The 24763-nt window shown below is 57.2% G+C and overlaps 1 protein-coding gene across 1 annotated transcript in view; it reads left to right on the forward strand.

Annotated features, from left to right (window-relative positions):
* Positions 1 to 13633: 13633 nt before the first annotated feature.
* Positions 13634 to 24763, forward strand: part of SYT6 (synaptotagmin 6) — a 49973-nt gene continuing 38843 nt past the window's right edge. Inside the window, exons 1-2 of the mRNA XM_053655859.1 lie at positions 13634 to 13814; positions 24235 to 24583. Of these exons, the coding sequence (XP_053511834.1) occupies positions 13652 to 13814; positions 24235 to 24583 (512 nt within the window). The 5' untranslated portion in view covers positions 13634 to 13651. The remainder of the gene's footprint in view (positions 13815 to 24234; positions 24584 to 24763) is intronic.

Below are 24763 nucleotides of genomic sequence, written 5' to 3' on the forward strand. Positions count from 1 at the left end.
AGGTGACCCCTTCACGTTGGCACAAGGACCTGGGTAGCGGGGGAGGGCCGGGCGGCTTGCGGGGGCGGGGGAGCCTCACAGCAGTCTGTGGCTGCGGTGGGGGTGGGTCGTTCTGCTGGGACGGTCGTGGACAGCAGCAGAAGGTGATGGCGGAGATTTCCGGGAGAAGAGCGAGTGTGTGAGGGACACAATCGGCTGAGAGATGTGGCCAGGGGCCCAGCCAGGACAGACTTCCGTTTCTGCCTTCCAGGGTCTGCTCTCATGAGGCTCTGACCGGGTCACGGTAATGTTTTACAAGCGGTCTGGTGCTTTGAATGCGGCATTTGTTGTCTGCATCCTCCGTGCTTCCCCACCGCTTGTAATTGAAAACCACTCAGGAGGAAGAGCAGGGAGGCCCTTCTGGCCTTGGGTCCAAGGGGTTTTCTCCAGTTCAGCTTCACCTATCATATAGCACGTGCTGGATCGCTCTCTCTGATTTTGGGGTCTGTTTGTGGTTCCAAATCTGTAGGTTGGGTTCCCTGGCCCTCTCACCCCCAGAATCAGGTCCAACCCTGGGCTCCTCTGGAAGCCTTCACTGACTCCCAGTGGAGTCACTGGCGCCCTCCTCTGGCTGCTGCTGCTCTTTGCATGCACTTGACCAGGGACTTAAGTCCAAGGCCTGAGACAGGGGCAGCACAAAGGCTCCGGCGAAGCCCCAAGCCCAGCTCCGCAGCGGTCACGTGAGACTTACCCCAGAGGGGCTAGTAGACCATACGAAACGGACATCTCTGTTCCCAGGGCTCCAAGCACATTCCCCAAAAGCCCAAGCTTAACATGATCTCCTGGGGCTCGAGCCTTGTCTTGGGAAAAGTGTAATTTTTCCCCCGTGTCCCCGTCCCCCCTACACTGCCCACGCCTGGCTGCTCTCTAGGCCATTCCGCTGAGTCGCCTACTCTGGGCAGGGAGAGCCAGAAGCTACTATTAAAAACCAACCAATCTGGATCCTAAACGACACAAGCCGATTAGAAAAAGGAAAATTTCAGACAACTTGGTTTTGAATATGAACTGCATAATATTAGAGAATTACTATTTTGTTGCTTTTTCTTAGGGGCTGATAAATACTTGTGTATTTAGGATAAATATGCATTTATAAAGTTTTTACCAGCTAAAAGTGCATGCAGAAGAGTTGATGGGTAAAAGGATAGATTACCTGGGATATGCTTTAAACTACTTCCAACAAACAAAGGAGTGGGGGAAGGGTCAAAACAACATGAGGAGGATAGCGATGATTTTGAAGCTGCGCGACAGGTAAATGGGGTTTCATTTTCCTCTCTCTTCTATACATTAAAAAAATTAACAAAAAAGTCAGCCTCTTGGCTCCTCCCCTGTGGAGGCTGCAAACTGATTCTCCCACAGACCCCAGAGGGTCGCCCCTTTGCGGGGGACCCTGTGCGTTGTTTTGTCTGAGTGGGTTTATTTCTGTGTATCCATTCAGGAACCCACAGATCTGTTAGTATGTCAGCTTTATTAATGACCCTCAGGTTCAATCTGAAAAAAAAAAAAAAAAAAAAAAAAAAAGAGCCTGCAATGACGCCGAGCTTAAAAGAAGGATAAGTTGATTCTGAAAGGTCGCAGGGATTAGGTGAGTCCAAAGGCGGCCAGGGGGGTCCAGGGCGTGCCCTTCATCACAGGGAGAGACTCTTCCTGCCACAGAAATAGCCATGCAAACCAGGGGGATGAAAGCAGGAGCCCCAGGCCCTGCGATAGGCTGGCTGTGAGCAGAATTCGCCCCCCGGGGCCTCGCGCCAGAGCCCAGGCCACCCAGCAGTGGGAGTAATTAGGCGAGAAAAGGTCACCGATTCATAATTCATGTCCAAATGGCTCGGTTTAACCAGCAGCCACTTGTGCCCACCTCAGCGCTGAGGGGAAGGGGCCCTCTGACTATTTTCAGGCCAGCAAAGGTCCTCGCCTGCCTCACCTGGGGACAAATCAGTGCTGCGGGATCTGGGGACCATCTGCAGTGGGGGAATGATGGCTCTCGTGGGGTTAAGGTGTTCCATTGTGGACCTTAACCTTGTTTGAGGCCACCCAGCCATCAGTGACCAAGTCCATGTAAGAATCACCGAACTGTCACTCAGCAAGCACTTCCTGCATGGTAGGTCTTTTCCAGGCATTGCCCTGTTTAATCCTCCGACAACCCTGACATGAACTCACACGCTCTTTCATAGGAGGAGAAATGGAGATGGGAGGCTAAATGCATCGAATTCGCCAGCTCCCCAGGATTCATATCCGTCACTGACGAACTCCAAGAAATGAGGGTCACTCAACCCCCTGGGGGACAGTGTGCTGTGGTCTGGCTCCGGGTTTCCGACACAGCGCTCCCGGAGACTGGCAGAGGCTGGGAGGGAGGGATGCTGTCTGCTCTGCCCGGGTTGTTAATCTTGCTCAAGCCAGGCAGCCACGCACACGCCACCAGCAACCCTGGAGGCGGTGTGCAGGCGATCTCCAGCATCGGCGGCGCTTGCTCTGGGGCTGGTCTGCTGTGTGCTGCGCCCACCCCGGCTGCCCCGGCTGCACGGCTCTCCCTGCCCGCGGTCTAGTGCCTCCGGGATCTGCAGCTGGAACCTCCCTCAGCTCCCACTTCCAGTCCTGGCAGCCCCTCACTTTGGTCTCTCTGGTCTGGCACAGGCAACCCCTTGGCTGCAGCTGACAGTGACTGTCAGGACCTGTCATTCCTGCCATCTACTCAGTGACCCCTGAGAAGCAGCTCCAGCCCACGCCACTGGCTCAACCACACGGGCCTCAGTGAGGCGCCCGTGACAGGCCCAGGTTCTTTCTGGCTGGAAACCTCCTTATAGGATCCCTAAGTCCTTCCTTAGTAGTTCTGGGGGTTCTTTTTCAAATCGCCAACCTGTCCTTGCTCAGCGAGGAGAACCAAGTCTTTCCGTGGAAGAACGTGGAAGTGGCGGCTGGAATGAGCAACAGCTTCTGGGTGACACGGAGGGAAAGACATGTGATGCCTGGTTCCAGGGTGTGGAAGATTCCAGGGTGTGGAGCCAGTCGGGCCGCCCCTGCCCTGGGCTTCTCCTCGGGAGGCCCCTAGTGTCAGCGCCAGGGGGGTCAGAGAGGGGAAACTGAGGCCTCCCAGGAGGGTCACTCACCCCGTGGCCCTGGCCTGGGCCACGGGGCCTCTGGGAAAAATCCCAGGCTTTACCTGGCAGATCTGCCAGGCAGCTGCGCTCACTCTGCGGCCAGTTTTATGAATTCCAAGTTGAGGACTCATCGTCTCCCATTCTGCTGTCTGCATCCCTTCCCTGCACCCTCAGACACTTCCTAATTATTCCTTCTCTCCCTGGCAAGGAGGAATTGATCAAATTATAAACAACTGCCACACCCCCGCTGATTTTGAAATGCCTCAGCTAATTCATTTGACTAAAACCGATGGAGCACCTACCAGGCCACAGACGGTAAACAAGGGCTGGGAGGGTGGCCGACTGAGCAGCATAAACGCACGGCTCTCCCTGCCCGCGGTCTAGTGCTGGGCGGTCCCGGAGACAGACCATTAAATAAGTAATTACTGCAAAGTCTGAGGGCAGCTACGACAGTGGGACCAGAGGGCCCTAGGGCTCTGCCCAGATGGGGAAGGCGGGACTCCTCCCAGAGAAGACGCTCAGAATGAGGAAAGGCTCAATGTTTGTGTCTCTCGGCCTTGCAGGGGTGGGGGTGGGGTGGGGAGGGCGGTCACAGTTGTGGGCGGTGTATGGAAGATGCTTTCATGGCCGAGGGACGGTCTGAGCAGGCTCGAGGGTAGGCAGAGGGGCCGGGGCGGGGGGGGGTAGCGGGGTGCATCGCCCAGGTTCTGCTCCCAAACCTGAGTTCTGGGATCCTACACCACACATCACTCACCAGCTCGCCTGACACTCAGGACACTTTCAGAGAAAGCAACTGACTTCCCTTTGTTGGGCTTCTGGCTCTGAACAATTTAATCCGATGAATAATGAAAACCCCGCCGCCCTCTTCCCCCCCCCCAGGTGAGCACAGCTGTGAGGTTTGGGGCAATTTTCATGGTCAAGATTCTTAAAGAATCATATAGAAACAAGCCAGGCCACCCGAGCCGCCTCCTGCTGGCTCTGTGGCTTCCCTGAGCTGCTGTGGAGCTGTGGCCAGATTGCCACCCCCACGCCTGCTCCGTCTGGAAGTTTCCACCGCATCCAGGCTCCTCTAGCAACCTCCGGCCCCATTCCTCCTCCTCCAGGACAGGGCTCCACCATCTCCCTCCTCCGTCCGCCCTTGTTTTTCTCCTTTCCCCTCTGCCAACCCCTCCCCCTGGGCGGCAGACCTGGGCTGCATCAGGATGGTCTCTGCTGGCCAGGGTACGGGGAGACTCTCCACCCACCCACCACGAGGAAGCCCCCTCAGGAACAGAGGCCTCTGTGGCCTCCAGGCCACCGCTCCACGATTTTCTGGGCAGTTTCTGCACTTGCCCCTCTCCAAACTGCAAAGATTGCTGCAATTTCCTGGAAACTCGACAGCCTCCCGGAGGGAGAGAGAGTCAGAAAACCTGTCAGGGACTTTCAGGAGCGTGGCCGAAAGTCCCCCTGGTGATGTGTGTCTGGCTGCGGCCTGTGTGTGTATGTGTGCACGGCTGAGGGCGTGTGTGCTCATGTGAGGTGTGCACGCACAAGGGAAACAATTACTCAGAATGAAGCAAAATACGCTCCCATCAAGCTTGGCTGCTGCTCCTCCAAGCACAGCATCACCCACGCGCAGCCCGTAACCTGGCCTCAGCAGGTGTTATTTCCCCACGACTGGGGCAAATCCCCCGCTTCCCGGGCATTAGACTAAGTCCCTAGGGTGGCAGACTGCACTGCATGGGCTGAGGGGCAAGTTGCTCTCCCGGCTCCTGGGCGCCTCCCTTTCCCATGGGCAGATGTTCAGCCTCCCCTGCCCCTCGTCCACCCATCGTGTCCCCCTCCGCGGGGCTCTGGTGAATGTGGGAGCCTGAGAGTGGACATGCGGACTCGGACAGCCCAGTCCGGGCCCTCCCTTCTCTGCAGCGGGCTGTGCCTCGGGGAGAGAGAGGGCAGAAGAGACGGCAGGCGCAGCAGTGAGGAGGAGCAGAGAGAGGTAAAAAGGGAGGGAGGGGCCGGGAAGGGAACTGAACATTCCCCATTAGCAGCACTAATTGCACAGTAATGACTCTGTGTTATTACCAGAAATTTATCCTGGAAAACTGTCAGCTGCCCCAGCAGACACGCACTCTCTTCACGGGGATGGCGTGGCGCTGGAGGGAGATGAGCCATTTCTCCTCCTGAGGAAACTTTTCATGACCCAGACTCTGGAGGTTCCTCCGGGTGTCCTGTGGCTCCGTCATCATCTCCGTGCCGGCAGGGACTGGGACCCCCTCCACGTGTCTTCTGTCTGGAGTGACCTGGGCGCTCCGTGAAAACCCAGCTGAGTGAGACTGGGCGTGAGGTGGTGCATGTGGGGGGAGGTGGGGCTGCCGGCCCCTCTCTCACCTTGTCCATCCTCTGGGCTCGAGCCAGGAAACTCTGCTCACCACCCCCCTTCACGTGAAGTGTGTATCTGTGTCTGCAGCCTGACAGGAATATGTTTGCCATTCCTGCCAGTCTCGCCTGCTAAAAAAAAAAAAAACTCTACTCCTCCAGGAAGCCCTCCCTGATTTGGCCCATTTAACTCTACTCACACACTCACTTTGCACTGTATTACGTTCACATATCCACCCCTCTTCAAAGCAACGGACACTCACTGAATATGCACTAAGTGTGAGGCACCAAGGATATAAAGATGAGGAAGAGACAGACCCCAGGTCAAGGGGCTCTTACCATTGTTAAACTCCTTGACAAAGTTAAGCATTGGGTGTAATGGGTGGACAAGCAAGGGGATGTGAGACAGCTTTGCAAGTCAGGGAAGGGACTGTTCTGGGTGCTTTGTGTTTATCAACTCATTTAAAGCTCTCAGTGAATGGATGCCAGGAGTATACTATTGTCCTCACCATTGTATGAAAAAGAAAACAGGCAAGAGCTCCGGCTGGTGTGTCTCGGTGGACTGAGCACCAGCCTGCAAACCGAAAGGTCACCAGTTCAATCCCAAGTCAGCACCTGCCTGAGTTGCAGGCCAGGTCCCTAGTAAGAGATGTGCAACAGGCAACCAATCAATGTTTCTCACATGTGGATGTTTCTCTCCCTCTCCTCCTCCCTCCCTTCCTGTGTCCTTAAAAATAAATAGTCTTTAAAAAATATTTTTAAAAAAGGCCCTGGCTGGTGTAGCTCAGTGAATTGAGCACATCGCTGGTTCGATTCCCAGTCAGGGCACATGCCTGGGTTGCAGGCTGTATTTCCAGTATGGAGTGTGCTAGAGACAACCATACGTTGATGTTTCACTCCCTCTCTTTCTCTCTCCCTTCCCCATCTCTCTAAAATAAATAAATAAAATCTTACCCCCCAAAAAAAAGACAGAAAACAGGCCCAGAGAGGTTTAGTAACTTGTCGAGGTCACACAGCCACCACATGCCAGATCTAAGATTTGAACCAGGCAGTCTGGCCCCAAAGCCCACACTCTGAACCTCTTTGCCCCACTACAGCCTGTAGGAACCAGCTGGGGGGGACGAGAGAACGAGGAAGGTTGTTCAGGGCAGAGACACATGCAATGGTGAAAGTTCCAGAATCGAGAGAGGGCACAGGGGGAGGAGAGGAACCGCAGGAACAAACAGCAGAAGCACAGAGAGTTGGGCAGAGTGTGAGGGTGAGACGGGAATGACCGCTCTGTGAGCACAGCACAGGCGACCTGCAGGGCTGCCGGGAGGGCCTGGACAGCAGGCCAGAGACACGGGCGGCGGCAGGGCCCGTGTGCCGAGTCCGACAGTGTTAGCCAACCTCGCCGTGAAGGCCCTGGGAGGTCTATGACATCGTCATAGGATCCCACAGGGGACCGTTGGGAACCAAGAACAGGGTGCTGAGTGCCTGAGCTCCCGAGACGGTGGTGAGGAGGATGGGGGCAGGGGGTCAAACATGTTGGAGGCTAAAAACAGAAGGATTCCATGGCAGACCGAGTGTGGGTGCATAAGGGAGTGGGAGGAACGAAGGAGGTTCTGAGATGCTGGGTTTCACGCCCTTCCTTAGGGAGGTGGCGGAGCAGGCTGTGAGGGAAAAGGTGAATCCCGTGGTGGACACACTGGGTTCCGGGCACCGGGGTAAGATTGCTCCGAACCGGAGCGTGGACACGCACACGTGGGCCCCAGGGAGCGACAGGGGCGTCAGGGAGACAGAATCAGGGGTCCTTGGAAGGAGGCTGCCTGGGTTCAAATCCTGCCTCTGGGAACCTGCGAACTGCAGACAGGAGTGGGTTCCTTGTGAGAAGGAGGGGGAGAGACTCAGAGAGGGAGGGAAATCCAGAGAGAATGGCGTCAGAGGAGAAAACTGCACAGTCAAGGTGGCGACGGCAGCTCTGCAGCGAAGGGGTAAGAGAACTCTTCTTAACCCAGTTTCGCAGAAGGCCTCTCTCCACACCCGATTACCTGCTCTCTCCCCACCACGGGGCCCACGTGCCTAGGGCTCCACACACGGGTGTGATGGAAGCCTGGCGTGTGTGGGAAACAACACAGAACCGAGTCTCATGTTCAGAACTGGGCCTTAGTAGGGCTTCAATAAATACCGAATGAATAAACGAACGAATGAACAAATGACAAGAAAAGACAGCTCAGGTTCTGGCTCTGCGGCCTGCTGGCTGTCATCCCGAGTCAGTCCGTTTTAGCCCGTCTGGGGCCTCACCGGTGAAATGAAGACAATAAAATCCACTTCCCAGGGTTGTCGTGAGCACGAAATGAGGCAGCACACGGAAGGCTGCTGTGTGCACCCTACCACGCTTCACAAAGGCACAGGAGTGTTGATGAAGCCCGGGACTGGCCTCTTAAAACCATTACCGAGCCCCCGGCAAACAGCAGGAATGTGGCGAAGGCTGGGGGCTGGGGAGGAAAAGGATTTTTATTCCACCGATGGACGGAGGCCAAAATCAGAGGAACAGATCGGTTGTCTGCAGGAGATACAGCGCCCCCCCCCTCCCAGTTCCACAGGGGCTGCTGGCCCCCAACTCCACACGGGCTCTGTTGATTCTTCCCTCCTGGGCTTTGCTGAAATCCAGGATGAAGACTTCCTAGTTTTGACAGGGCCTTTTCCGATTTGTCAGTTTAATTAGCTTTGGCATTTTATCTGGTTTCTTTTCATTAGTGGAACGGCCAGAGTCCCAAGATGGCTCACCCGCCCCAGGCTCCTGGGGGCGGATTCAGGTCGCTGGGGTTCTGGTGTTACAGGAATCTGGGCTTGGCCCTTTCTCGAAAGCGGGGCTGTGACCTCGGGACACGCAGTCCAGAGAGTCCCCGCGCTGCCCTCTGGGGAGTCCCGTCTGTGTGCAGAGTGAAGCAGCCCCACGTGCTCTGAGCCAGGAAGCTGTCCTCCCAAGGCCTGTGTTTCATCGGCGACACCATCTTTTCTCTGGGCCAGCAGCTGGGTCCAAGAGGCTGTTGGATAGCTCAGGCCAGAGGGCCACGGGCTTTGCAGAGAGACCCAGGAATCAATCTTTCACTGCTTTCTAATGCATTTCCAAATGTGTTTTCAGTTAAAACATCAGTTTTAAAGTATTGTAACCTCTTTGGTAAAAGAAGTAAAATTATTCACACTCTCAGCATCCCCCTCAGTATACGCAAAGGTCACCAACCAGGGGTCAGAAGCCCTGGGTTCCAATTCTCTGCCACCTCCATGCTTGTGTGACCTGGGGCCGGTCACTTAATTTCTTCGCTTGCCAAATGGACTGTAACACCCACCATTCTGCCTCTGGGGTTTGTTATAGTGTTCAATGAGATAAACTCCCCCATGGCAATCTTTAGGGACTTGCCCAGTGGAAGGGTAAGGGTTGACCTCGGGGCAGTGTGCCTGCTGGATGTCCCCCTGTGATCTGAGCGATGGAAAGGAGATGGGAACTGTCATTTGTTTTAACACCAGCCATGAATCGGTCATGGTACATTAGGACGTTAACCTAACTCATATAATCCTTGTATACTATAAATCAGGCCTCATATGTCCCATTTTACAGGAGGGGAAGCTGAGGTTCGGAAAGTTAAAGTGATACGGTTGGTAAGTGGTAGAGCCGGGACGTGCACACGGGTCACAGGAGCTCTTTCTTCTACACAAGGTCAGTGTGAAGAGGCGTGCACTCCGCCTCCTTCCCAGCCCTTCCCCTCCGATATCTTTCTTACTTCTTAAATCATAGAGAGGACCCTGGACCCACCATGGTCAGGTCCAGCTCTAAAGCTGTTTCTGGGATGATGGCGCCTTCTGCCTTTGAACCTGCATCTGCTTCCCCAGTCTGCTGGGAGCTCACACCCTGTTCGGCCCTCCCTGGTTTGCTCTGGAACATGGCGTGCTTGAGCAGAGAGCACAGAACAGAGGGGATGGAATGAGAGAGAGGGAACTGTACCCCCGGCTCAGGCGTTGAGAATCGCTGAGCGTCTTCCCTGGAATGAAAGCCAGACTGGTCATTGACGCTGGGCCTCTGCATCTTCCCAGGCAGAGAGGAATTCCTGAAAACACGGAGGATGATGCCTTGGAATGACAGAGTCTGCATTAGTCACCCGGCTCTGGCTAGGTTTGCTATGTTGGGGTGGGGGATGGGGGCAGAGGGTGCTCCTCCTGGAAATACTGTTAAAACTATGAAACCCCATAGAGATTCCATAGCAGAGTCTATTTGAAATAATGGCATCAAGTTACTATAAAGTTTACATAAAATAATGTTGTCCAGTGCAGGACAACATCTTAATTCTCCCCCAGCAGCAGGACAGGTTCAACGGATGTCAGTTTTCTTAGAATAAACTGAAAACCTTTGCAGAATGTGGCCATGAGCCTTCATAGCCCTGAGACGGGGGAGGAGGGGGAGGAAGAGCAGAGGCCCTGCAGGCTGGCTTAGAGCCCTCTGGTGTGGCCACTCGAGGGGCCCACCTGTGCCTGCCTCTCCTCCTGCCCCTGCACCGCACGCAGACCGCCCAGCTGTGCACCCAGACCGCTCCCTCTGCATCTCCGGGGGAGGGAACCGGGAAAGGCTCCTTATTTAGAAACCGCATTGACACGCAAAGACAATATGACACATTGGCTCATGTCAAAGGAGCTCATTCTCTCCGCCTACAGCATGAGCAGTCTCCTGCCGAGGTTGACATTATTTAAAGAAATTATTGTTTTGTTTTCAGTTGTTTTGTTTGTAGCATAAGTCGTCATCAGGACGAGTTATGTGGCTGCTCAGAGCAGGGTGGGAACCTGCCCAAAGGCAATCAGACCCAAGAGGCCTGGATGGGGTGGGGGTCCAGGGGAGAGGGTGTGCATTTTGGCTTCTCTGAGAAGAGGGTGAAGGAGTGGGTGGTCGTTGGCTTCTGCTTCAAACCCCCTCTCATTCTTCCACCTCTCAATCCCCTCTCTGCCTCGGAGCAGTCTGGCGGGTGGAGGGGGGCAGTCGTGGCAGATCCCACACTCTGGAGGCTCCAGCCATGGCTGCAGATGACAGCCGTGGAGGAAGGGAAGCCCAAAGCCAGCCTGGGCCTCTGTACCACCACCCTCCTCTTCAGCACCAGGAAAAACTGCTCCTCCGATGTCCAGCTCCTTCCTTCCCCGAACCCCACGTAAAATTGCAGTTTTGCTGCTGGAAGGAGACTCGAAGAGCTCCTCATTCAAACTCATCATCTGGCAGACAAGGAAATCCATGCCCTGACCGGGCGATGTGGCTGCTCCATGGCTGGTTTGGTGCGCAAGTCCCGGGACCCAGCCGGCTGGCGCCCTGCCCTGTGCCCTTCTCTGCCACCATGCTGTGCTGTCTCTGCCCCTCCTTGTCTCTCCCTGCCCCTACGCCGAAGCTCAGGGTGGTCTTTCCCTGAGACACAGCGTTGAGGGGCAACGATTTCCCTCCTGTCCTCAACTTCCCTGCCAGGGTCTGGGTAGGACCCTGCACGTCTGAATCAGGTTCCTTCACACAGGGAGAAGCGCATATGCATTTTAAGAGTGGACTTGTGGAAGCAGGGGGTTCTAGAGGGAAAAATCCCCAGCTTTACATAAGGACTTTCCCCCCTGCTTTTGTGGCTATAGAGTGACTGCAGGCCACAGTGACCGACCTGGGGGAGTGGGCATGAAGGGGACAACTAGGGTGATGCTTTCTCTTCATGTAAGAAAAAAAGTTTCTCCTGTATCTCTCTCGATGAGTGTCCCTGGACATGTCGCTTCCTACGTGTGCCGGTCCCTCTGTCTCTCGGCTCTCTCTGTGTCTCACTGCTGCCTGTCTCTTTCTCTCGTCTCTGTCTCTCTCCCGGTGTCTTTCCTGTGTCCCTCCCCCACACTCGCTCGCGTGCACTCTAAACCCAGTGGTTACTGACTGGCCCGGGAGCCCCAGCCCCTTCCTGCAGCCCTGTCAGGGCAGAACCTCCGTCTCCCGGCTCCGCTCCGCTGAGAAAGGCCAGGTCCAGAACTGCGGCCGGGCGCCAGAGACGCTGCAGAGCCGCCTGCGGAGGGTGGAGGCTGAATCCGGGAACAATGAGAAATTATCTGTTAATTCTTGTCTCCTGCCACCTGCTCTGCTCCGAACAGGCTTTTCTGCCTTCAGCGCAGATGTAAATTCACGCCCCCTCCCCTCGTTGTTAAGCAAAATATTGATTTCTCTGCATCACAGGTCTGGGCCCTTGGAATCCTGGTGTGTGTGCGTGTGCGTGTGTGTGAGTGTGTGTGTGTTCCATTCTCTGCAAAGGCAAGGCAAAGCGCTTTGTTCTGCGAATTTCCCTGGGTACTCGAGAGGGGGAGGAGTGGCAGAGGTGCCATAAACACGGGCAGAAAGCGGCCTTCCGCATTTGTATTTTGTGTAAACACAAACCCGCCTCCGCAAAAACCGCTAATGAGCCTTTAACGAGGGGCCTCTGAGCTCCCCACTCGCAGGTGCTGAGCGTTGCATTTGTCTGTGGAGGGAAGTGTGTCGGAACCGCTGGCCTCCTCAGGTGGGTTCTAGACGCACTGAGAGGCGAACGGGACTCCACGGCCTCACCTGTTCTTGGAGCGTAACTGAACACCTCCCGCAGGAAGGCGGTCTGGATTGCACAGTGTGGCCCGGTCCAGGCTCGCTCAGTTCCTCCCGCCTGCGTCCCCAGCCCCCTCCCACTGCAGGCATCAGGGCAGAAGCTGGGAACTCGCCCGAACGGCCCGCACCGCCCCTTCCCTGGCACTGTCCGCCTGCGACAGTTGTACCGACTGGCCCTTCAGCACCGCGGACAGAGCCAGGGATCGTGTCCGGACAGGACCCCCAGCAGGGCTAGGTCGGGGTCCTCCTCTCGGGCCTCGCCTGGCCCTCTGGCTCCGGGGCGCCAGCTGTCCGCGGTCCTCCAGCCGGGGGCGGGGGGGGGGGGCAGGCGGGCTGGCGCGGCTGGCGCAGACGGTGCCCGGTGGAGGCCGGCAGGAGCTGGGGCCCCGAACCTCCTCCGGCCGGCACGTGAGTCACCGCCCGAGCCACTCAGCAATTAGCGTGTTAATCAGGAGGAAAGTCCTTCCGCCCCCACCCACCGCCGGGTGCACACCAGCCCCACGGCTTCCGGAGGCTCCAGCTAAAGTTTCCTTCCCAGCTGCTCCGGGAAGGCAGAGGGCCGCGAGCCTGGAGCTTCGGGCGAGCCCCACACAGGAAGGGGGGCCCATCCACCCGAAAGAGGAGGACGCGCGGTGCCCCCGCCCCGCGCAGGGCCGCGCCTGGGGGCGACTCGTCCGTGGCCAGCGCTGGCGAAGCTCCTCCGAGCTCCTGGGCCACCTGCTCCCGAACCCCAGGCCACAGTCCCCGGAGCGCAGTGCTGCCTTAGGTCCGGCCTCCATCCCCCCGTTTAGTTCTGGTTTCCCGCCCTTCGCTATGCTTAGTTGCGACACATGTCATCTCCTGGGTGTTGTACGGACACAGGGAGGTGGGTCAGGTGGGAACCGAGCCCTCTGGAAATGCCCCCTATTTCTATGCACCAGAAACTTTCCCCTCTAGTTGCCATGGAGAGAGACGGCCGCTGCCTCCCGTCGCCATGGCAACGCGCGGGTACCGCGGACCGCAGGATTGCGGGGCTCGGGAAGACTTTTTGCAGTTCGCAATGCCGCACAGTCGGAGGGTCTCCTGCCTCCGCACCTCGGACTTGGGGCAAATCGACTAACTTCTCGCGTCAGGAACCTCGCCAAGGTCCTCCGGCCCCCAGCCGGTCGGCCTTCCCTCCCGGGGGCGTTCATCCGCTTCGCTGCCACTCGTGCGGCCTGTGGCCTGTGCACCCAGCGTTGACACCGACACTCTTTACAGCCCCCGCAGCACGCGCGGCTCTGGCCACCACTGCGCTCCCTCGCAGAGGGGCCCGGGGCCCGGCGAGGCCCGCGGTCGCACCAGCCCTCGAGCCCGGACGCAGACCGGTCGCTGCGCGCGGAGGGGGCGGCCGCGAGGCGCCAGACTCGCCAGCTGCCGCGGGATGCCACGTGAGGGGCGGGGGCCCGGCGGGGAAGTGATTAAAAGCCGAAGGGAGGCGCAGGGGGCCCGCGGGGAGGGTCTTCTCGGGCCGCCCCGCCCCAGTCCGGCCGCGGCGCGCGTTCGGAGGCGGCTCCGAGGGCCGGGCGTCTGGGGCATGAGCGGGGTGCGGGGCGCCGGGGGGCCTCGGTGCCAGGCGGCGCTCGCCGTCCTGGCCTCGCTGTGCCGGGCCCGGCCGCCCCCTCTCGGGCTGGACCTGGAGACTTGTCGGAGCTTCGAGCTGCAACCCCCGGAGCGCAGTCCGAGCGCGGCCGACGCAGGTACCGCGAAACCCGAGGCCCGTCCCTTCCCGCAGGGTCGCCCTGGCTGCCCCCGACCCCCAGGACTCCGGCCCCGGGAGCCCCGGAACCCAGGGGAGAACTCGGCTCAGGATCCTGCATTCGCGACCGGCCGCGGCCAGGGCCCTGGCCCGTGGCTTGCAGGGCGAATGGAGAGGCGCGAAGGGGACCCGCAGGAGAGAATCGCCCCGCCCCCTGCAGGGGGACCCCGCGGACAGCTGGGCTCCGGGGTCCGGCGGCCCTCGGGGCTGTTTCCCTGGCGTCTCCCCTCTCGCCCTGCGGGCCATCCGCCTGGGAGGGGGCCGTGCAGCGAGCAGGGGACCTGGACACCCCGGCCGAGGAAATCGCTCGTCTCCTCGCGGATGTCGAGGCCCCCGGACCCGTCTGCCCGTCCGTTTGTTCTCTCGGGGAACGCGGCGCGCGCTCCCCGGGTCTCTCGGGGACAAACTTGGGTCTGCGGCTGGCACGAGGGCTGTGAGTCCCGGCGTCTCTCCGGCTGCGAGTGGCTCCCCGCGCCTCCGGGGGGGTGGCGGGGGGCGGGGGGAAGGTGTCGCAGCCCCCGCCCCCCGCCCCCGCCCCTGGAACCCGCTCGCTCGGTCGCTCTGACTCACTCGGACTCGCGGCCGGTGCGCGGCTCAGTCGGTGCCTCTCGCCGACTTGGCTCAGCGGGCGCCTTCTGCCCGAGCGGCGCGGACCCTGCGCAGCCGCGGGCGGCCGCCGAGCCCAGGGGGAGCCCGGACCGAGTGGAGCTCGCGGGAGCCGGTGAGTCCGCGGCCCGGCGCGCAGCTGCGGCGTCTCCGCGGAGTCGCGACAGCGGGAACGGCGTGTCGCGCCCCGGCGGCGGGAGCCGCGGGAGGGTGGGCGGCCGGCGGCCCCGGGTGTCCACCTGCCCGGCAGAGCCGTGCGGCCACGCTCGCGCGCGGCGGCCGAGCTTCTTTGTCCGGGTCCCGACGTCCGGAGGGTCCCGGGCTGAGCGGTGCCAGGTCGCGCTTCCTCCGCGGCGGGGCGTGGGGTGCAGCGCGAGGCCTCGAGAGAATGCGGAGTGGGGGCGGGGAGGTCCTGCGGGGACCGAGGCGCCGGGCGCTCCGCGGACTCCAGTCGCGTCGGCCCCGACCCGGACCCGGGTGGCGCGGGGCCCGGGGTCTGCACACCGCCGGCGCGGGAACGCGGGGAAGGGGCTGCGAAAGGCGCGAGTTTCGTCCCCACGCGCTTCTCCTGGGACCAGAACCCCGAGACTGGAGCGGCGGGGCGGGGAGCGGGTACAGGTGGTGCGAGCCCCCGGGAGGCTGGAGGTTCCGGGGCCCTGTTTTCACGCGAGGTTAAAGGTCAGAGGTCCAGGGTTAGGAAAGGGGCCTCCGGGGACGGAGGAGAGAGGACGGCAGCAGCGGGCCTGGGGGAGCCGAGCGCGCGTGAGGGTCTGTCCGGCCCAAAGCGGGGGCCCCTCGGCCCTGTTGTCCGGGAGCTGCGCGCGCGCGCTCTGGCCGGGCAACGTTTCCTCGATGGGCTGACTCCTACAGCGGAGGGACAAAGAAGAACTTTTAGCGGGTGGCACAGTGATGGAGGGTGGAGGCTTTGATTCCTCCTCTGGGAAAACCTCAGACCAGATTAGACCCAGAAAGTATTACCACACTGGCTCTCCGGTGCCCTCACCTGCGACACCAACTGCGGGCACCTACTGGACGCCAGTCTTCCCCAGGCGGGGCGTCACTTCCTGCTGCCTCCCAGCGCCGGTCCATCCTTCCTCCAGTGCTGTTCCCCCGGAGGGGCCCTTAATGCTGGTCCTGAGCCCTCAAACCCCAAAGGGGGTGATGCAAGGTGAGGACACACCTGTCCAGCTCCACATGGGGTGGTGGCTACCTGTCCTGTCTGTCGGGGGTGGGCAGAAATGCAGGGTGTGGGTAGTCGGGGGTGGGGGATATGTGTGTAGAACGTCCTGATAGCTGGAGGCACTGGCCTTTGGATGCCAGAGGGACACCTCTTAGTCTGGAATGACAGGTACCTACCTGGATGCCAGGCCCAGGGTGATAGAAGGTTGAGCCATGAGATGGGTGTTCAGATGAACCTGTCTGTCTCCCGGGAAGGCTGCCCCAGAAAGTGAGTTCAGGTGGCAGCCCCAGGGACTTTCAACTTTGGCTGCTGAGTCACATGCCTCGGGAAGCCTGGGGATCAAGAAGAGGAGGGGAAAGGTCTGGGGGTGCAGAAGGAGGCCCTCAGTCAGAGCAGAAGGAAGAAAAGTGTTGACAACTGCCTGGGGTCTTGGGGTTCAGGCTAGCGCAGGGCCTGGGGAGAGGCTGTGGCACCGGGGCCCGGGCCCCAGGTACCCTGCCGCCCAGCCCACTCCTGGCATCCCAGAGCCCCTGCCTGGGTGCAGATTCTCCAGTCGGAGTCTGCTGGTTTTGTTTTGTTTTGTTTTTTAATTATTTGCAGTTGCACAAAAAATGCAAGTGGCTAGCGCACGCTCAGTCCCCTTCACCATTCCCCCGTTTTCCTCCTGCTCTGTGTCCTAGTCCCTGGGATTCCTAGAAACACCCTGAGATTCGCACTTGAGATGCAGAGTCTGCTCTCACTCCCTGGGGCACCCCTCTGGGCCTGGCAGGGTCCGCGCTAGGAGCTGCACGGAAAATCTTAGTCTGGCAGACCCTGGCTTGGAAACACCTCAATCCAGACTGTCCCAGCGAAAAGCAAGCTCCTCTTTTCTTTAAAAACTCTAAAGACAAAGGTCTGTTTTCTTCCTTAATACCCTCCCCTGAGGGTATTAAGGGGACTCTGACAGGCAGTTCTCCACCTTCCTTTCAACTTTTTCTGCAGGACAAGTTGCAGAGTGTTGGTGGATAGCGTGAGCTCTGGGTCCAAGGTAGTAAGCAGAGAGAGGTTCGGAGGTTTTCTGGAAAATGCAGGAACCTGCTGGGAGACGCTTGTGAATGGCCGTGAGATGTATGTGATGTTTGCTCACTTCTCTAATGACTCTGGAGATGTTCCGTGATTCAGCCACCCGGCTTTGAAGTCGGTCGTTTGCACACAGATAATATTTCTCCTGCCTGTGATGGAATAGCAAATGCATAGCATTTCATCAAAACACAAAAGTCCTGCCTTGGCTGGTGTGGCTCATTGGATTGAATGCCGGCCTGGGAACCAAAACACAAAAGTCCTGTTTCTATAGCAGAATAAGCAGTCACCCCCTCTCTTCTCGCAGGGAGGAAGGCTTTTCCTAGATTTTGCCTTCCTTTGCCGACTGTGGCAGGAGAATCTTGCATGGTGCTGTTCTGATTCTATGGTGTCTTTAGCTTCAGGGTTCTACAACCAGGGTCCAGTAGGTGGGGTCCTTGGATTTACGTTCTAGAAGTTCTCTTCTAACTTCTAGAAGGCAGTTAGGGAAGGCAGATTCCGAATGTCTCACCCTTCCAAGCTCTGTATGAAAGCTGTGTTGTCCAACTGTTCTAAGGTTACTCCGTCCTCCTTGTCCACAGAGCTGGGGACATAACAGGTGACTGACTGCAGATCCTCAGGACTGAGACTGAGGCGTCCGGGACTGGGACTGAGCGGTCTCTTGAGGGTCTGTGTGCGGCTGTCTGGAGAGGGGGAGAGACCTGCTGGAGCTCGGTGTCCTCCCTGCTGGTTCCGCCTAGAAAAAGTGCCCCTGAGGACAGACGGACTGGATGGGTCCCACTCCGGAAGTGAAATCAGAGGGGCCTCAGAAAGTGGGGGTGAGAGGGGCCTCCAGCTTTGGGTGCTTCCGTGTATGAGGCCACCTCTCCCCTCCCCCCTTTCCATGGCTGATCTGTTTTTCTAGCTCCCATGGGCCTGGGGAGGCCTTTCCTCTGGCTAGTTGCAGGTATAAACGGGAAGAGACAGGCAGAGGGGAAAGGATCTTTCTGGCTCTCTGGCTGCCCCTCCGCCATCGCCTGGCCCTGATCCCCACATTCAGAGGGACCACAACGCCCTGACCGATCAGGCAGGAAGGTCCAGTCACCATCTGCCAAAATAGTAATACTAATAACTGCTAAGTGGATGCCAACGCTCTGCTAGCCGTGCCTGTCCACATTCACCGGCGAGCCATCTCTGCATCCCTTGATGAAGGTGGAAGCGGCACCTTGACATAAAGCTTGGTGCGGCCGTAATTAGCCCGGCATTGTCTCTCCCCATCACGGCTTTTTCAGGAGCATTAATTCCTTTTCTGTTTGGATTCTGCTAATTATCCCCATCGGTACTTTGGCCTGGATCTCTGAAAGAAGGAAAGACAGTGAAGTCTCTCTGCTCCCGCCTCCTGCTAACCCGGAATTTTAATTACACCAGGTTCTCCTAATAAATTTACAAGCCATAGCCAAGCTTGTTATTAATGGACCACATCTGTGAGCCTCTGAGCAGCAGAGCCCGTCTCCACCACACACGCGCACACACACATGCACACTCATCTCTCTCAGGTGCATCTCCACGGGAGACTTTCTAGGGGCTATCGGTTGTTTGCCTGGAGGCTGACGGGTAACTCAGTGTCTCCACTTTCCAGGGAAGAAGAAAGGGTGGGGACAAGAAAGCTGGCCATCATCCTAGTCTCCAGGGCGCTGCCCAGGTTTGCAGCAATCAGATCAAAGAGCAGAGGCTGCCCCCAACCTTTCCCTGATTTTAAGGAAGAAATGCCTCCTCGCTTACTCTGCCCAACCTTCAACTTGGTCGTCCTTCAGCTCAGCCTCCAGTCCCCTCAGAGGCCTGGCTCAAGAGCCTGGACTTTGACATCAGAAAGTCCCAGGTTCAAATCCCTTCCTTGTGAATGGCTACATCTCTTCCACTTCATGCGATGTTCTCTTGAACAAGTTTCTTAGTTGATGCCTCTAAAATTAGTTAATTTATCTTCAACACGTGAATAATAATTTCTTAGGGAGGCTTTAAAGATTAAACAAGATAATGTAAGGGGGTGCAATGCAGACCATGTAGAAGCAACAAATAATTTTACTAGTGTTCATATTGCAGTAATAATGCCTAGTCTTCTCCATTCCCGGACCGGGCCCCCTTCCACTGCGTGAGCCCCTGCATCTTTGCTCTTGGTCTCCGGGTCGTGTTTGTCCGTCTCCGCCTGCGTCTGAACAACAGCCCTGGGCCCACCAGCTCCCTCTGTGCCTGGCCCAGCACTCGCACTTCTGGGGGGTCCGTCGGCCCTGGCCCGGCAGACAGCCCTATCCGGCTTTGAGGGGTGCAGGGAAAGTGGTCCTTTCTTCTCACCTCCTCCCAGTTTATCTTTTCAATTACAATCTGTTAACGAAAATGCCTGTCACTGTTACAAGATGGATTTTCCTGACATGGAAGCCCATTAGAAAAATGGGGATAATAGCAAGCGATAAGAACTGCTGCTGAGTCCCAACGCTGTGCGTGGAGAGAAGGGGCAGGGTGCCAGGGCTCTGTCTTCGGAGAAAGAAGTGTCAGTCTGGGCAGGGGGGCAGGAGGAGATAAGAAAGCCCTGGGTTAATAACCTAGCGTTTCCCAGGGATGGAGCCATTGTCCCTCAGACTCCCACTTAAGGTGCCGAGCAGGTCCTGCCCGGAAGGTCTTCGGGGAGACCTGAACTTCCTAGGAGAGAAGAGGGGCCTGAGGTCTCTCTGACGCTTTGCCTGTAGTCTGGCGTCCCCTTCCCCTGCCCCAGGAGGTCCAGCTTTGGGTCCACTCTGTACACAGTGGGTGATTATCCTCCACCAACAAAGCACAGCGTGAAGAGCAACAGCAGTGTACGTTTTGGGAGCTTCTACCACGTCCTGGGAACTGTGCTCAGTCTCAGTTTAGTTAATATTCGTGGAGATTCTATGAAGGAGGGACCCTTAGAACCCCCATTAAACGAAAGAAGAAACCAAGGTTTTGGAGAAGTTCGGTAACTTGCCCAAGGTCACACAGCTAGAAACGAGGGTGGACGTTCCCCTCGGTGGTTCTGGTTCTGGTTCTGGTGCTCTCTGGGCACGTCCACCGTGGGTCTGAGCCCCAGTGAAATCCACTCCCCCCGCCGGCCGAGGAGCCGCACGCCCCTCCTCAGGCCAGGTCACCGGGTGTTTCCTGAGCCCAGTTCCACAGCACTTTGCTCTCCCAGAGGCTGCTGGGTAATTGTGCAGTGTGGTTTCCCACACCAGGTGCCCCCGGAAGACTGGACTCCTGACACCTGAACAAGGTGTCACACCTAGTATGGAGTCACGGACTTCTTGTCCCCAGTTCCCAAGAAAACCTTGCAAAAGCACAGCACCTTGTCCGTTGTTGACTTTTCTTCCCTGATTTTCCTTTGGAGCTCACTCCTGTTCACCAGTAGCGACAAAACCAGTGACAGCAACAGCAAGACAACTGGACAAGTAGCGAGCAAATGAGTATTGACAGAGAGTCACGGAGATGTGAGAGGTTTCGTATTGTATGCCTTATGTCTTGTGCTATCAAGAGACCTGGCTATATATCAACTACATTATTTCTGCTAGCAATTTGCTCCTGGTTTGTCAGGACACAGTTAGAGCTGCCTCTGTGCCTAAGGGTTTGTGGCTTGCAGGTGTCCTGCCAACAAAACAAATTTCAAAACTAAGGGATATTTATAAAAAACTAGACTTGGCGGAAGTAGGCACTTCTAATAGAAATAGCTAATATTTATGAGATTGCCTCCCATCTTCCAGGACAACTCCTCAGCACTTTTGATATACTTTTGATCTCAGTGGAACCTCACAATGCCCCTATGAGGTAGACACTGCCATTATACCCATTTTACAGATGAGGAAACTGAGGCCCAGGGAGATGAAGTAGCCTGCCAAGGCCAGACAGTTTAAAGCCAGTGGGAACAGACATGGAATGAGCCCAGTCTGACTCTGGGCCCTGCTGCTTTCTCTCCAGGCTGAATGGGAAATAAAGAAGGAAGATGAGGGAAGAAGACTAATACTTAGGAAGTACTTTCTCTTGCCCAGGGGGCTTCCACCCTCAAGAGAGGCGTACCTTTCTTCTGTCATGAAGCTAGTGCCTGGTGTACATATGAAATGCACTGGATCGGGACTCACCTGGTGGCTGAGCTGACCATCAAAATTTTACCTGCCTCCTAGGGCTTTGGGTCAAATAAGACATATGTGGGGAAAAGGCTTTGAAGGCTATTCATGTGCCTGGGGTACTAGAGGGCAACACAGCCCCGTGGTTGGCCCCAGTGGGCCCAGGGTAGGAAGGCACATGTCTTAGGGGATGTGGGCCTTTGCACATAGTTCTTAGGCCTCCAGAACCTACCTTTCCCAGCCTCAACGTGCCTTTGATCAGGCTGGGTGCATTTAAGGCCACGTACAGTGATCTGAAGGGGGCTGAGTCCTGTGCAATGATCCCCCCACCCCGGCCTAAGTCTCCTCTGATCAGCTGTGTTCACCTCCTTGTGTCTCCCGTGCAGGTAAAGCCCAGAACCTGGTTCTCCACCCACTGCCTGCCTGTCAGGGGTCCTGGCAGAAGATCCTGTGGGCAGAGGAGGGCCGCATGGTCTTACGTAACCAGTACTGAGCGAGGGGCGCCGATTCTCAATAGTCCCTACCCTTGCCTCCCTTACAGCTTCGAGGGAACAGCAGCCGGGTCACGTGGAGAAGCTTTCAAAATGGCAACCACGCCAGGGAGAAATTGATTCCCTCGGCCCACCCCCTTCCCCCGCCCCTCTTTTCATTTATGAATTCAGTTTTTTTGTCAGGCTGAGCATTTAAATGCATTTTGTGCTCTCTGGATTCCCCCGTTTCTTCCCCTCCCTCATTAAAATTCTAATTATTACCAGAGCAAGTAAGATGTAGGATCAAAAGAAAGTCAAAGCCCTAGAAATACCTTTTGTCTGAAGATGACTCACTGCGGGGAAGGCGCCCGGAGCAGCTGTGACAGAGAGCAGTCCAGGGGTGGCCAGGTGCTCGGAGCCCTCGAACCTCAGCCGCCCCACTCAGGAGCCACGTGACCCTGGGCGCCTCTGCGTCCTCATCTGTGACTGACAATAATGATTCCTCTCTCCGTGGGGAGTAGGACGTCAGTGGAGACGTGAAAAGCACGGTGTGCCTTGGACATAGTAATATTCAGTAACTTGACTGGATCCAATACTATTACTGTCAACCTGTACGTATATTAAGATTTCATTGTCCTTTTTTTAAATCCTCACCTGAGGAAATGTTTTTTATTGATTTGAGAGAGAGAAGGAGAGAATAGAACATCGATATAAGAGAGAAACATCGATTAGTTGCCTCCCGCACATGCCCCAACCAGGGATTGAACCCACAACCTGAGTACGTAGGTGCCTGAACCTGAAATGGAACCTGCAACATTTTGGTGTACGGGACAATGCTCCAACCAACTGAGCCACCCGGGCAGGGCTTGATGTCTTGTTTTTAAGATAATAAATAAATATTTTAGAAACCTGTTCTGTTCCTCTCTTGTGCCCCAGAGGTGCGTGCACACCACGGCAGAGACTTTGAGTCTAGAAGTTGACTTAGACCCAGCCTTCCTGGTCCCTGGCAGTCTCTGGGGGATGGACGGGCCCCAGCTCCTTTGGCCAAGGAACGGCCCTGGTGTCTCCGTGCAGGGGCCTGGGGGTTGGTGCCAGTGGCTAAGGACTAGGGGGTTGTCTGCTGTTAGTCCTTAGCCGTGAAGGTGGTAGCTGATCAAGGCCATTACTGTATAGCCAGGGAGTCGGAAGGCAGTGCTGGCTCCGCCGAGGAGGTGGCTGAAGCTCTCACCTCCTTGTCAGACCCCCTGGATGGGGGCGCTCTCCCTGGGCCTGTGGGCCATGAGAGCTCCGGGTCCCCCCAGGAGGGACCTGGCATCTCGGTACTCCAAGCAGAGCTTAGCACCTGGCGCAAGGCAAATGCTCAGAAAATGCTGGTTGAGAGATAATTACAGCTTCTTTATGTGCCATTCGTTCATTTACTCATTTATTCTCATGGGCCAGTTTCTATGCTAGGTCCTGAGTCAGGTGGATATAAAAAACACAGGGTTCCAGTCGCCTGCAGCTTAATCAGGGATAAACAGGCTAGGACAGCAGCAAGGGCCCCGGGCTCGGCCATGGACCTCAGGACCCCTACCCAGGCTCTGTGTCTGACCTGTGACCCCAGGCGAGTCCCCTCTCTGGACCACTCTTATCTGCAGAAGCACAGCCTGGCCTCAGTACTTTCAAAGTCGCTTCTCACCTTAAAAAGATATTTAAGGCCCAGGGACGGGGTAATCCTGGGGCTGCAGACTCACAGGCCTGCAGGGGCCGGTGGGGAGCAGGGGGGGAGATTTGGTGAGGACACGTCCTTCCAAAGGGAGTCAGTCACCCGTGCCCACCACGAGTGAGTTCCAGAGCAGGTACCAAGGCACCTGCCCTTTGCCAAAGTAGCAAAAAATCTGGTGTGATGCTCAGATGGTGGGATTTCTCAGTTTCCCAGTGACCGTGCAAGCTGCTGGACGAGACTTATCTGCTGGCTTGGGCGCACCTGCCGGGGCTCCCTCGCTTCCGAGCCTCGGGCCTCTCCACTCAGGTCTTTCCTAGAAGGCACTGAGGGGTCTGCTAGATCACTCCTCCCAAAGGGAGGCGTCCTCACAGCTCCCTGGGGATACAGACACCCTACCAGGGTCAGGGGTGGACTGGGGGGGCCTGGGGGTGGGGCAGTGAGCATCCGCCTTTGAACCCATAACAACGTTCAAAAATACCACTTTACAATGAAACTCTCAAATAGCCACAGGAATGGGGAAAAAAGATAGCTACAGGGGTCATTTGTACTTAGCTTCAAAATAAACTGTGTGGATTGGGTTCCAACTTAATACAAGTGTTTGCGGAGCCTACTATGCACCAAGTTCTGAGTGTAGAAGATGCACTTGACCTAACCGGGGCCCTCAGAGCGATCCTGCGCGATCTCATCCCCTTCAAGCTGACTCCGGAACGATTTATTGAGCCCCTGCTCTGGGCTCAGTGGGGGTGGGAAGAGGATGGACGAGCTCCTGGAGCCTCTGGTCTCCAAGGCCACTCAGCCTGTTGAGGACGAGAGCTGTGCACAAAAATGACTCTGCTCGAAGTCTGGCCAGTGTGACTGCTCTAATAGAAATTCAAAGAGCATCCAAATGTGAATGCCTCGCAAATGTGCACATTTGCTGAGGCTGTTACAAAAATCACTTTCCCTTTCGGCACACACGCCAACAAGCAGTTGGGTGCTCCCCAGGCCTGCGGCAGGGGGCGGTGGTGGGGGGAGGGGCGGGGCTGTGAAGTCAGAGCCAGTGAAGGCGAGTGGCCTGTGGGGTGTCAGCCCTGCAGCCATGGCTCCTCCGCCTGGGCCTGGGCAGCCTTCTCACGGCCACTCTTTTCTCTTCTTCCGTCTTTGTTCCTTGTGTGTGCTCCCTCTCCCATCGCCCTTCCCTGCTTCCCCCTGCTGCTGTGTGTCACTGTCCCTCCCTGCCCGGCTCCCGCCGGGGGCAGGCACCTCTGCCAGCCTCCTCGCAGTGGTGGTGATTGTGTGTGGTGTGGCCCTGGTGGCAGTTTTTCTCTTTCTCTTTTGGAAGCTGCGCTGGACGCCCTGGAGGAACAAGGAGGCCTCCAGCCCCTCGTCTGCTGACGTGCCCCCGGGAGCCTTCCAGAGCCCCTGCTCCAGAGCCAAGATGGCAGACAAGCTGAAGGACCCCCACTCCCTGGGCTTCCTGGAGGCGGCGGTGAAGATCAGCCACACGTCCCCAGACATCCCGGCCGAGGTGCAGATGTCGGTCAGAGAGCACATCGCACGTCACACACGGCTGCAGAGACAGACCACAGAGCCCACGTCGTCCACCAGGTGAGGGGTGGAGCACTCCCTCCCTAACCCCGCACCTGCACGTTCCCTTATTCAGTAGAGAGATCCCAGCCTGTGAGGGCCAGGGACCAGAGATAACAACCAGTGAGCTCCGAGTGGAGAGCGTTTCAGATCATGTGGTCTCTGGGGTGATCAGCCAGGAGGTGGGCCAGCAAAGACCTC

This window comes from Artibeus jamaicensis, unplaced genomic scaffold (genome assembly GCF_021234435.1).
Source record: "Artibeus jamaicensis isolate MK-2021 breed Jamaican fruit bat unplaced genomic scaffold, CSHL_Jam_final scaffold_1689, whole genome shotgun sequence".
Classification (NCBI taxonomy): Eukaryota; Metazoa; Chordata; class Mammalia; order Chiroptera; family Phyllostomidae; genus Artibeus; species Artibeus jamaicensis.